Source organism: Mytilus edulis, chromosome 2 (assembly GCF_963676685.1).
Source record: "Mytilus edulis chromosome 2, xbMytEdul2.2, whole genome shotgun sequence".
NCBI lineage: Eukaryota > Metazoa > Mollusca > Bivalvia > Mytilida > Mytilidae > Mytilus > Mytilus edulis.
The window spans coordinates 23,767,362-23,780,592 of NC_092345.1; the positions used below are offsets into that span (position 1 = coordinate 23,767,362).

At 30.8% G+C, this 13,231-nt stretch overlaps 1 protein-coding gene across 1 annotated transcript; it reads right to left on the minus strand.

Annotated features, from left to right (window-relative positions):
* Positions 1-3,375: 3,375 nt before the first annotated feature.
* On the minus strand, positions 3,376-7,422 carry LOC139511769 (uncharacterized). Its single transcript, XM_071298821.1, has 3 exons — positions 7,128-7,422; positions 6,129-6,243; positions 3,376-5,490 (listed from the first exon to the last, which is right to left on the minus strand). The coding sequence occupies exons 1-3, from the start codon at positions 7,335-7,337 to the stop codon at positions 5,180-5,182; spliced, it is 636 nt and encodes a 211-aa protein (XP_071154922.1). The 5' UTR covers positions 7,338-7,422; the 3' UTR covers positions 3,376-5,179.
* Positions 7,423-13,231: the final 5,809 nt, after the last annotated feature.

The following is a 13,231-nucleotide window of genomic DNA, read 5'->3' on the forward strand; positions in this document are numbered from 1 at the left end:
AAGGAATTCAATTTTTCATTCTGGTGAAAAGATAGACAAAAAAGAGTTGTGATAACAAAACGACTTATATCTTTGAAATCATATTTTATATTGTTACCATATTATGTTTTTAAAAATGTTTATTAGAATATAATTAAAAAAAAATTTAAACAGCCATGATTTTGTTTTGCTATTATAATAACTATTATTATTTGTATTATTTGTATTATTATCATTATCATTTTTATTATTATTATTCTTTATTATTATTATTATTATTATTATTATTATTATTATTATTATTATTATTATTATTATTATTATTATTATTATTATTATTATTATTATTACAAGAATGACAAATATTTATTGTTCAGGTAAAGGCAACAGTAGTATACCGATGTTCAAAAGTCATAAATCGATTGAGAGAAAACAAATCCGGGTTACCAACTAAAACCGATGGAAACAACGAAACAACAGAAACACGCAAAATGCAACAAAAAACAAACAACATTGCAACACACACAGAAACGAACTATAAGATAACAACTGACTTGGTATAGAACATTTTAAGAAAAAATGATGGGTTGAACCTGGTTTTGCGGCTAGCCAAACCTCGCTCGAAGATTAAAGATCGTACGTTTGTTACTATGGAATTCTACAAATGTCTTGATATTTTGTTAAGATCGAGTTGCCGTTCCATTGACGTATACCCCTCTTCTCCCTCGTTTGACATTATTCGAACACATACACCAACTGCAACATTGGAATAAAGGTTAGATAAGTACCAATATTAAATATCTTAACAGTTGGAAAGCAGGTCACGGTTTGATCCCAAATCTATCAGCAACAATAGAGTCACGTGACCGTGAAAATTCAGTAAAACTACGGATGAGACAAACCTAATTTTTACTCACTAAATACCGCTGTCGTTATAAAAAAAACCTTATTGATCCAAATAATCTTCATAGTTTTAACTCGTCAAAACTTAGACATCAAATCAAAGTCCTTCATTCTTTATTTTGTCTTCAAACTTGAAGTTTGTGTGAAAATTGTCAGTCTTCTGATCGATAAATCTTAATATTTTTAAGGAAACTAAAAATGATGGGCTGAATTTAAATTTAATAAAGCATCTCATTAAGACAAACACTTGATATCAATATTTAGCCAATTGAATTTTGGATACGCAAACGTCAAGTTATTTTCGACACGAAGCGGTGGTTTTTTTTGCCGATTTGTGCAGGAAGTTACCTCACCTTGATACACAAGTCAAAAATAAAAACCCAGCAAAATGAATAAAAAGGAGTTTACTTTACCCCAAAAAAACGTGAAAAATAAATGAAATTCGATTTACAACATTGTTATTATAATATTAAGAAGAAATACTTCCCTGCTTTTCAGAGAAGGATTAAATGTAAAAATTAAAAGACAAAATATGAGTAAAAATTAAGAAATTTAAACATATTCATATTTTTTTTTTGTAGCTTTATATATATTAGTTCTGGCTTATGAAATTTACTATGCTATTTTTATAAAGGTTTATATATGGGATCACTTCTCGTAGAATTTCTTTTAAAACACTTCAAATAATGTTTAATGCAATAAAACATATTTTATACTATTTAAATAATTTTTCTGAAAATGAAAATAATAAATAATACTGATCATTAATATTTTATATTCTATAAAGTGGTACCAAGAGTCAAACAATAAGTTTCTTCAAAGTAAGAAAGCCTTAAAACTCAAGCATTTGTTTCTTAGTTAAACATTACAGTACTGCCTAGAAAATATCCTAATATTACAGAAAAAGGATAAGTCTATCAAAAATAATACTTTATGTGAAAGTGACATAATTTTGAATTTCAAAATCATTATTATTATAAAATTTAATTATTATGATAGCTAACACAGGTAGTAGCACTTGCCTCATTTCTCAGTGTATTTCATTTATGTTGAAAGTTAACTTTTTGAGAGAAAAATGGGGCTTCAGCTGCTTTACATATTTATAAACAAAGTGGTGTATATTTTAACTGAATAATTTGATATTAATCTCAGAAATGAAATGAAAGTTGTTGGGACAAATCTTGTGCATTTTACTTAATGATCAATGATAATTAAATTTGACAAGAATTTGCCATTTGAATAAATTCAATTTTGTTAGAACACATCTCTATGAAATTTAACACTGTAAGCTAGTTTTTGCTCTGGTTAATGTAGCATGCTTAGTAAAGAGATAATTTTAAAATAAGCAAGGTGTTTAACTTATAAAAATATAAATATAATTAACTGACCTTCATTTTCTTTTCTCATGTTTTTTCCTTAAGGAATTTTCTTTGCAATGCATTTCCTATTGCTATTTTTTGTGCTTTTGTTCATCCAAAGGCTATCATTAATTTATCATATTTGTTTTCAGTTAAATGAAATTTTCTAAGACGTAGTTAAAGTTTCAAACGTAATAAAGAATAACTCTGTTTGTGTTTCACTTTTACAATACTATGCACATGACCCTTACACATATTTTTTAGCGTTATATGACGTTATGTAAAAATAGAAAACAATGTCACCGTCAATTTGTGTATGGAATCAATTAGGGTTTTAATAACTTTAAAATGGAAGTATCGTATGGAATTGTGAAAAACAACAATTTTTAATCACAATTTCAAACATATCTATAATAAAATCAGTATTTAAGAGCACTTTGGAAACAGGTACAATGGAAAAAAGTTTTAATTTACTGTTTGAAGTAGAAACGCAGCCAAAACCAGTTACAAATTGACATGACTGGTGGTCACTAAAATTGATGTATAACAGTAAAAAATTATGGATTCAAAATTGTGTAGAACTATGTAATTGGAAACCCGAGATTATTACCGTTCTTTTCCGTATTTGGATACGCAAACGTCAAGTTATGGAAAATCGAAGTATTTGGCGAACAAAAAAGATGGCTGATTTTGTTTTGAACGGAAAGGATAAAGAAATAGCAATAACAGTGTATTTTTGATAATGTTTGTATGTAGTATTGAAACTATATTGGTCGAAAAACCTACAAATTTTAAAATTCAATTATAATAAAAGCATGACAAGTTGAAAAAATACTTTAAATAATAATCTTCTAACCGATTGATTTGGCGGACTTTGCAATCTTTGTAAATGAACAAAGACCATTAAGTATGCATTTACCATCGATATCAGTAAACATGCAATATGAAGAGAATGATAATAAAATACTACGTATCAGAGAAAACTGCAATTACAACTTATAATTCGTCTAAGAAAAACAATACGTTTAACATGATAGTATGAGAATATATAATGAATGTTTTTTTGAATTTAAGTACCGGTAATTCTTTTGGTTTCCATCGTCCCTCTTTTATTCTTTTTTTGTGGTTGTCATTCTTTTTCTCTCTTTTCTATAATATTGTGTTGACTTTGAAAATCTATTTCATAAGTGAAAATTTCCGTGAAAATTTCCTATTACATATCAGAGCTGAAATTTCCAAATATTCAATTATTGAGAGTTATTGTTCTTTGTTCATGCAGTACACCGTATCATCTCTGTAAAAATTTATATATGACAAATATTGAAAAAAATGTTGGACGATGATTTATGATACCAACAAAACAAACCCCCGTTTACAGGCATAAAGTCGTAAACAAAATAAGAAAGGTATACGATACACTAAACGTAGCTACATATATCACGGAAAAGCATATACAAAGGGGTGGAATGACTCTTACAAAAGACAACAAATTATTTTGTCTTCTCGTTTATCTTACTTATATATCAACTTTGAGCATAAGATTTTATTTTTATACGTTTTAAGTTAACTTCTATTTTAATGAAAATTTTTAAAACCTGATTCTTGTTGTGTGTTACTAATGTGAGTATTGCATATTAAGGTTATCATTTTATGAAGATTCAAACGACAAATTTCTATGGAAAGGGTTATAAAACTAATTTGTCTCTATTATATTTTTTTCATCAAATCATATGAAATCAATCTTATAGTCATTAAACAATTACAGTATGTTTGTGGCAATACAATTTAAAAAAACAACAATAAACATCAAAATAAAAACAAAACAGTTTGCAAAAAACGTAACTGATTAATTTCGGTTCAGTTCTGATGACCTTTTTTTTAACAAAAGCAAATAATTCTAACATGTCCAAAAGCATGAAAAGGAATCATGGTCAAATAAATATGATAACGTTTTTTCATCAGGGAAATGAATGAATGGTTCATATTATTTTTTTTATCAATAGATTTTGTCTGAAATTTTCGTTAATATTGCAATTCAGAAAAAAATGTAATTCATCTTCGATGACTTTGCAGGTATTACACAGTCTTTCATTCTCGGAATTTTATTGTAACACACATTTTTTTTATTTTGTGACCAAGGTCATGTATATGAAATTTAGTAAACATAGATAGAAAAATCATTTAGTTTTTTACAATGTTGAACTTTTACATGCAGTTTGCAAGTTTCCTCTCTTTTAATATAACTATACATGATATAAAACATTCGTCATTTTTGTAATCGGATGAGTCAACGCTTTCCAAGTCTTAAAATAACTAACTCCTCGTTTGGATAGATTTGTTGCAATATTGAACAATTAGATGGCAATCGAAAATTTGGGAACTCGCATCAACCTCTAAAGTCAAATTACCATCTCCTTTTATAATAATGATTTGAACTCAAAAATAATAAGGAGTTAATATCATCCAGGTGAAAAGTTATTCCAGGGTTTGTGTTTCCTTTCATGATTTCTTTATATTTCAAAGCATTAGTTACACCGGCAAGAATGCATCTTACAACGATATCAATAAGCAATAACAATAAAATAAAAAAGTGCGATTACAAACATTAAAAAAAAACCACTACATAAAAAAAACATTGCAAAATAATTTAAGTACAAGATAGTATATTACTAAAATATTTTTGGATTTGAAATATGCTTTCGGTAGACCTCTTCTTTTTCAAGATCAAATGCTATAAAATTCAAAATTCAAAAATGACATAAAATCAGTACATTCATTTTTTTCCTATCGCTTCACTGTATATCAGCACAATAAAAAGCAATTGATTATTCTTGATTTGTCAAATGATATGAAAACCATAATATTTCAAGATATTAAGATACTTAATGTTTAAATCAATCTATTGCAACTTAAATTTTGGGTTTTGTTGGCTTGTACTCTTACATTTGTGTTTGAATCCATTCAAGCACAGCTCTTCGATCAATGCATTTTGTAGGTATTTCATACATCAGCACTCGATAACCTGCTTCCTGAATAGTAGTTATAGTAGTATTGTCTTCACTTCTATGAATAACAGTGCAGTTATCGTTAAATGGTTTGTCACATGAAATATAGAAGTGATTTCTGTCCTTTTTACACAACGCAATTATTTCTTTTTCATCGTATGATGTTTGACGTAAAACAAAATTATTTTGAAGTCGCAATAATATTTTTAGCACATCTTCCCATAATTCGAGCTTTAAAATCATTCCTTAAACAAATAAAAACTTATTTTAGATGCAAGACTTATCCAATGTCACCATACATACATGTGAATAACTAAATTGCTGATATATCTCTGAGTAAAAATATCATTTTTTCAACAGAAATATTAAAATTACATACTCTACAATTCGTTTTTGGGTTTTATTACAGAAAGTAGAAAATAGTAGTTATTATATTTTTGTGTTTATCTAATTTATTTTTGATAGCAAAATTCCGTTAGATTTAACCTCGTTATATGAACATAAATATACGTAGAAGAGTATGGGAATTTTTCTATTTTCACTTTCGATTTAATATCTTTTTTTTATTAATTTATTTTGTATAATAAATGATATATGTTAAATAAAACAAGGAAAACAAATGTCTACTATGTTTCGTTTGCCTAGTTTTGTCATTTGGGTTTTTTGTTCATTGACGTTATACACAAATTTTAACGTTTAAGTCATAATGTAGGACATCTTTACTTTGTGTCATCTATACTAGGCCCTTTGGTGATTTTATACATCTTACATACGTTTGGTATAACGTGTCATGCGACTTTGATATTATCAATTTTACCAAACGTCTCTATCTTTGTGTATAATAAGTTCTGTTAGTGTGTCATGCTATTGATTCCTTACTCACCGATGTTTCTACTACAATTGTTTGTTTTTCTTGAGCAGTTGCTGTCATCCTGTACTTTGTGCATAGATAGGTTATTTATATGTTGACAGCTTTCATCATAAATGCAACTTTGTTTCTGTAAAAGTGTTCAAGATATACTGCAGTTTCAATTTTTCTATCAAATATTTTTTTCTAGGATTTAAAATTCGGTAAAAGTAGATTAAATTAAACAAGTGAAACTGCGAGCTACTGCTCACTGATGATACCCCCGCCGCAAGTGGATAATATTAATTGTGTAAAAATATGCAAGTGTTCGGTAAACAGGAAGTTGTCGAGTGATGAATCTGGAAACGCATCACATGGTATAGCTGACTTTCATTAACCCTTAAACCAAATTTCAGAAATCCTTGTATTGTAGTTCTTGAGAAAAATGTGACGAAAAATTTTCAACTTGGCTATCATGTGTAAAATCAAACAAGTGTTCGGTAAACAGGAAGTTGTTGAGTGATGAATCTGAAAACGCATCACACGGTATAGCTGACTTATATCAAGCCTGAAACCAAATTTAAGAAATCCAGGTAGTGTAGTTCCTGAGAAAAATGTGACGAAAAATATTCATGGGACGGACGGACTGACGGACTGATGGACTGACGGACTGACGGAAGGACAGACAGAGGTAAAACAGTATACCCCCCTTTTTTCAAAGCGGGGGTATAAATATCTTGTCATCTTAAATATCATTCATTGATTGGAAATTCATTTTTGTATGGATATTGTTCTGCAAAAATGTCCAACTTCTTTACTTAAGGTATGAATGTTTCTACTTTTATGAAAATGACTTATCCCCAATCACAGTCGTTTGAATTGAAACGATATATATCTAGCGACTTTTTTCTATATTTTTTGTTTATTTATCACTAAAATTCAAACGACTATTAAATATATATCTAGCGACTTTTTTCTATTTTTTTTGTTTATTTATCACTAAAATTCAAACGACTGTGCCCCAATAGGTCTTACCTCTTTGTAGCTGATGGCAATTGTTACGCAGACAGATATTATTAGCAATACAGATAAAGATACAACAGCACACAAGCAGCCAGGGCTTTCATTTTTGAATCGTTTCAAATCATCAAATCGTTTTTGAATTGAACCTATAAAAGTTTGTTCCCTGTTTTCCATTTGATCTGATTGACTTAGTTGTGCAAATTCTGTATCACTTCCTGTCATTTTTAGAATATTGTGTTCACTTGAAGACTAAAAGATTTATTAATGTTTTCCAAGTTTTGATTTATCTTATAGTTACAGACAGTGTGATTACCCTCAACTATTTTTAACCAATTTAAAAGTTTAAATGGAAATTCCCCTTCCAATTATAGATTTCTAAGTTATTTAAAACCAGTATGTATGACCAAATAAAATAACCAAAAACCAAACACTAAAACTAAAAGTAATTTCTATCATTATGTCATTTATTTACAGACAAATTATGTAACACATTGATGTATACTTTTTTGTTAAATTCTATTATTTTTATTTCGGTCTATAGAAAAACAATATTTCTCCTTTGGATAAATCCTGTTTTTTAGATATAAGCGTTCCCTTGAAGAAGAAAAAAATAGAATTGTTTTGTACACTTGTAGTAAAGAACTTTGCCAATAAAATTGCCTCTAGATAAGAATTAGGAAGATTTTCCATTTTCTGTTGCATTGCTACCCTGTCCTTTTGTGTGAAGGTCGATGTGTGGTTTAAAACCCATCTAACTTTCTTATATATATATATAAGCAAATTTACAGATCTGACATTGTTGGGTTGATGTTTAGACGAATTGTATATACCTAATGTACACAGCCATGTATCACCATCACTGCTAGTGATCCGATGGATAAATCTGTTGTAGAGTTGTCACTGGCTCAGACGTACTTATAAATATAATTATTTTCTGTGACTATATCTTACATTAATTTGTAGGATCCTTTACTATAGATAATTTAGCTGATCTGTAAAAATAACATCTCTATGCCTTATATATCATGTACTGTAGTACGACGCTAGATTAAAACTGACGTGGAAAGGTAACACTCGGCCACCGAAAGCTTCATTTTTATGAAGCCCAGGTGGTCGTGTGGTCTAGCGGGAGGGCTACAGTGGAGGCGTTTTGGTGTCACGATATCTCAGTAGCATAGGTTCGAATCCCGGCGAATAGAGGCAAAACGGATTTCTTTTGATACATTTTGCCATCTCCCTATTTCAATCTACCATTTTTTATAAGTTGTTCGAATCAAAATCGACAGAGAACAAGAACATCTTTAAAATATTAAATATAAAATGGTACTAAAATTCATAGTTTTTCTTTAAAATTTTGAAGGTAATAACTTTAACATGTTAAATTGAATTTTGGATTCGCAAATTCCAATTCTACTGGTCTAACAATTTTTGCTTAATAATAGTTGGTAACCAATCTATATTAAGGAAATTTTGTTTTTACTATATTTTATCATTAACAAGCGACACCTATTTAGATTACATGTTGTGGTGAGCGTTCTTATGGCGATAAAGTTGATATAATAGAAAGGGAAACTTTGCATGTTTGCGGGATAACCTCATTGGTTGATATCTTTGGCGGAAGTACATATGATACATCCTCATTCTTTCAATATCCAAGCTGTTGGAAGGTCGTGCTCCACGTGTTGTCGGCAAAGTCACTATATTTTTTAACTTTTACTTACATTTGCCTTGGAGGTAATATAGCCTTGGTGGCTTTAATTCCTTGGTGGTCATTCATATATGCCTTGGTGGCAATAGACCTAGGTAGTCATGAGGCTTAGCTGGCGTTAGGCACTTTAGGCACATGCCTACACATAATTTTTTCACAAATATGTTTTTTCATTAAAAAAAACCAAAAAAAAAACGTTATCTGTAGATGAACGCCAGTGAAGTTGTAAAAACTTTTTAATTATCGAATGTCATGTGTACTAATCTCTCGTCCTCAGTGAATAGAATATTGGATAGAATTGAATGTTTTATATGATTTTTACCTTATATAGAAACTATAAACTAGAACTTTGGTTCAGACCATTTCACTTCTATCAACAAAAACTTGAATGAACCTCAACTTAGACACATGCTTTTTTTTAATAAGTTGTTGTTAGTTTTCAACTAGCTTTCAACTTTGTCTTCACCCGACCTACAATAAAAACCCTTGCCAATGTTGGTCTTCCGTTTGGCTGTGCAGGATGTACAAATGCGCAGTCACGTCTGGTCAGAATGGAGACATTAAATCCGATGCCTAGTTGTAGAGAGAATGCCATTCTTTGAAGAGTTCGTAGTTGTTCTACTGAAAGGCAAAATTTCTGTTCCTATCCAATAATTCCTCATTTTCCAATGAATACCATTTTCAAATTTCAATACCTTTGTCCTGTACCACACCTTTTACAGGACCTAGCTCCCTGTTGTATTTATAGTAATTTGTTTTTTGTCCTGAACTTGCATAAATATTTGACACTGGATGTTTAACAATCAATCAACTAGCTTCCAGTAATTTTGAGTACTCTCAGATCTGCGTGTAATTACCACAATTATTCAAATTCCTAAGCTGGTATGGATTTTACAGTTGAGGATATATGAACAGAACAGAACTTTTGTATTAGGCATCGACTATGTGTGTATGTGTTTGTGTGGCTTTGGTGAAGTTTTAAGAATCAACAGATTGATGGTTGATGTTTAGCCAAAAGGATAGACTAGTTTTATTATATAGTAACATCAGTGTTTACGTGCCTATTTTTTTTAATGAAGGATCGTCAATATTTACTATTCATTAAGTCAAACGTATATATCATTCAGAACGGAATAGATATGAAAATACTAAACAGGGTGTACTGCTTAATTAAAGGAGTACGCCAATCTACGCTGGGCAATGCATATTGTAAATTGGTTTTTTTTCTATTATCGATTGTACTGCGTTATTTAATTCACCCCCCCCCCCTTTTCAATCCCCTACCAGGGCTCTGCCCAAGACCCCCTGCCGATTGGTGCCTACAGTTGACTGAGTACCTAGCTTCGCCCCTGTATTAAGTCATTTATATATGCATTGCTGGCATTTTTATATTTTTTTTACATTTGCCTTAAGAATACTACCCTTGGGGCGTTTAGACCTTGGTGGTCATTTACATTCGCCTTGTTGGCTTCTTGATAGAGCTAGATGGTAATGTTTGACCTTGGTGGGTAGTTATTATCAACCCAGGTGGTCAGATACTTGTTATGCCGTGCGACTGTTAAACACAGGGCAAAGTGCTATCGCTATATAATGTTTTAGGTGGAAGTGGGGGCTCTGGTCATTTTTGAGACCTTTGAAAGGAGAATTATAAATTGTATATAGGGTAAATAGTTTCTTTTGTTACTTGTGAGTGTTGTGGACTTATCATTGATTATTAAATCGTACATACTGATAGAAAATGCTCTTTAAAGACTTTGTGAGAACGTGGAATAATTTAGTGTGACATGTCACTTGATATAAATGTTGTTTACCGGAGTGATGTGTATTGAATTATCTTCGTCGAGGTCCGCGTTCAGCGGTCTGTTTGATTTCACATAGAATTGAATAGAATGTTTTTGTTTTCAGATGGTGTTACCTATAGCTTTGACAGACTGATAAATGAAGGAGAAGCAATATGACATTGCACGATGATTCATGTCAATAAGTTCGAACAACCTTAAAGGAAAGGATTTTTCTGATCAGAAAATGGTGAAAACAAATTGCAGTTTAAATAATGTTTTGATTTCAGAAAATAGGTAAATAATTATTAAAAAAAAAGGAATGGTAAAAATAGGGATATAATACTAAATTATGTTTGTCTGTGTTGAGAAATAAAGGCAACAGTAGTATACCGCTGTTCAAAACTCATAAATCCATGGACAAAAAACAAAATCGGGGTAACAAACTGAAATCGAGGGAAACGCATTAAATATAAGAGAACAACGACACAACACTAAAATGTAACACACACAGAAATGGACCAAGCATCAGACAATATCCCACGAGAATAACAAATATAACATTAAAACCAAATACATGAATTTGGGATAGACAAGTACCGTGACACGTGAGAAAGACAGAAGATGCCAATATGGCACGGTACTAAAAAAAACTGTGATGGAAGCAGCTTTATGTTCAAATGAACCTATTTAAAAGTAATTCTAATAATTTGTCCGTAACTTTATAATGTTTTTTATTGGATGTGTATACAATTTCCTTGCTGTGTTGAAATATGTCACAAATATGTTGAAGTATGGTTAATATTTTTAATTTAAATTTCTTTGTCTACAGTTCGAGGGACACTGATTCCTTAGTGGTTTTCCACGTGAATTGTAGGAAAAGTGATTTTTCCTGTTCAAAGTGTGAATAATGCTGTCTTAAGTACTAATAAACAAGTTGTTATTGGCTAATATATTTTCAGCATAGTTGTGAAGATTCAAGTGGAAATACAATTGTTAATGTTCCTGATAAGGAAGTATAGCGTGTGTCTGATTCAACAACAGTAAAGAAAGAGACAAGCCAACAGTTTACATTTGAAGGTGAAGTCCCTTTGCTTACAACGAGCTTTCCACATGCTGAAGATATTTTTCAAATAATGACAATGTTCATTTTGATATGATTCATTGTCTTAAAGCAACGTTTGAAAGTTTGTATGTTGTCAAATTACGATGATTTATTGAATTATGAAAGTATTTATAAAAAACTGTGTAAAAGTATCTTGAAATATTTAGTAGTGTTGTAAAGTAATTAAGGAATAATATCTAATAAAAATGTTGAAGATATTTTTTGATTGGAGTATTGGAGTATTTCTTAAGGAAATTAAGTTGAGAATGGAAATTGGGAATGTGCCAAAGAGACAACAACCCGACCATTGAAAAAAAAAAACAACAGCAGAAGGTCACCAACAGGTCTTCAATGTAGCGAGAAATTCCCGCACCCGGAGGCGTCCTTCAGCTGGCAAGCCTTGCTAGTGGTGTAATTTGAGATTGACCTGCAAATATCCTGTATGGACTATAGAGTTTTCTATGCCCATAATTTAACATGAACTGGATGCAAGATTATATCAATCACTGAGATTATGTGTTTAAGCTCATTGGTTGATATCTTTGGCTGAAGTGCATGTGATACACCTTCATTCTTTCAATATTCAAGTGGTGGTAGGTTTAAGGGTTATGTTTGGTCAGGCAATACATAGTGCCTGTTTGGGTTGATGATGTTCTTGATAAGTTCCCCCTCTCCCATCCATAAGTACCAAAATGTGGATATGTTTTTATATTTATATTTTAGTATTGATATTACATGTTTACATTTTGGGTTGATGAGCACGAAACAACATTAGAAAACACAAGAATTATCATGGGATCATGTTGACAAAACAAACCTTCGCTTTATCGATTTTCAAGGGAAAGGTCAATTAGAGCAAGTGGATTCGTATCTTTGTGCAGATGACAATAATGTTGATTAAAATGCTTCATTTTATGAGCTCCAGAGTAGTTATACAAGAAAAAACTGTGCACTATATCCAGTGTATACCATTGTGCATAGAAGTCCACATTTTGTTTTCTGAAACGTATAGATATTATCGTGTATTCGGTTCTTTCCTCAAGAGTTTCATTTTCCAATAACTTAACATGAACTGGATGCAAGATTATATCAAGCACTGAGGATATGTGTATATCAAATTTGCCCAACTAATGCTGCTCACACTTATATGTATGTCGATCGGATATCGAATAAAGGCAACAGTAGTATACCGCTGTTCAAAACTCATAAATCCAGGGACAAAAAACAAAATCGGGGTAACAAACTAAAACCGAGGGAAACGCATTAAATATGAGAGGAGAACAACGACATAACACCGAAACGTAACACACACATAAACGGACGAAGCATCAGACAAAACACCACGAGAATAACAAATATAACATGAAAACCAAATACATGAATTAGGGATAGACAAGTACCGTGCCACGTCTGATCTCAATATCTCAAAAATAAGAGAAAACACAAACGACTCAACGTTAAAATGCAACACACACAGAAACGAAATCGACCTAGTTCCCAGTAAACAATGTAATTTTTTATGAAT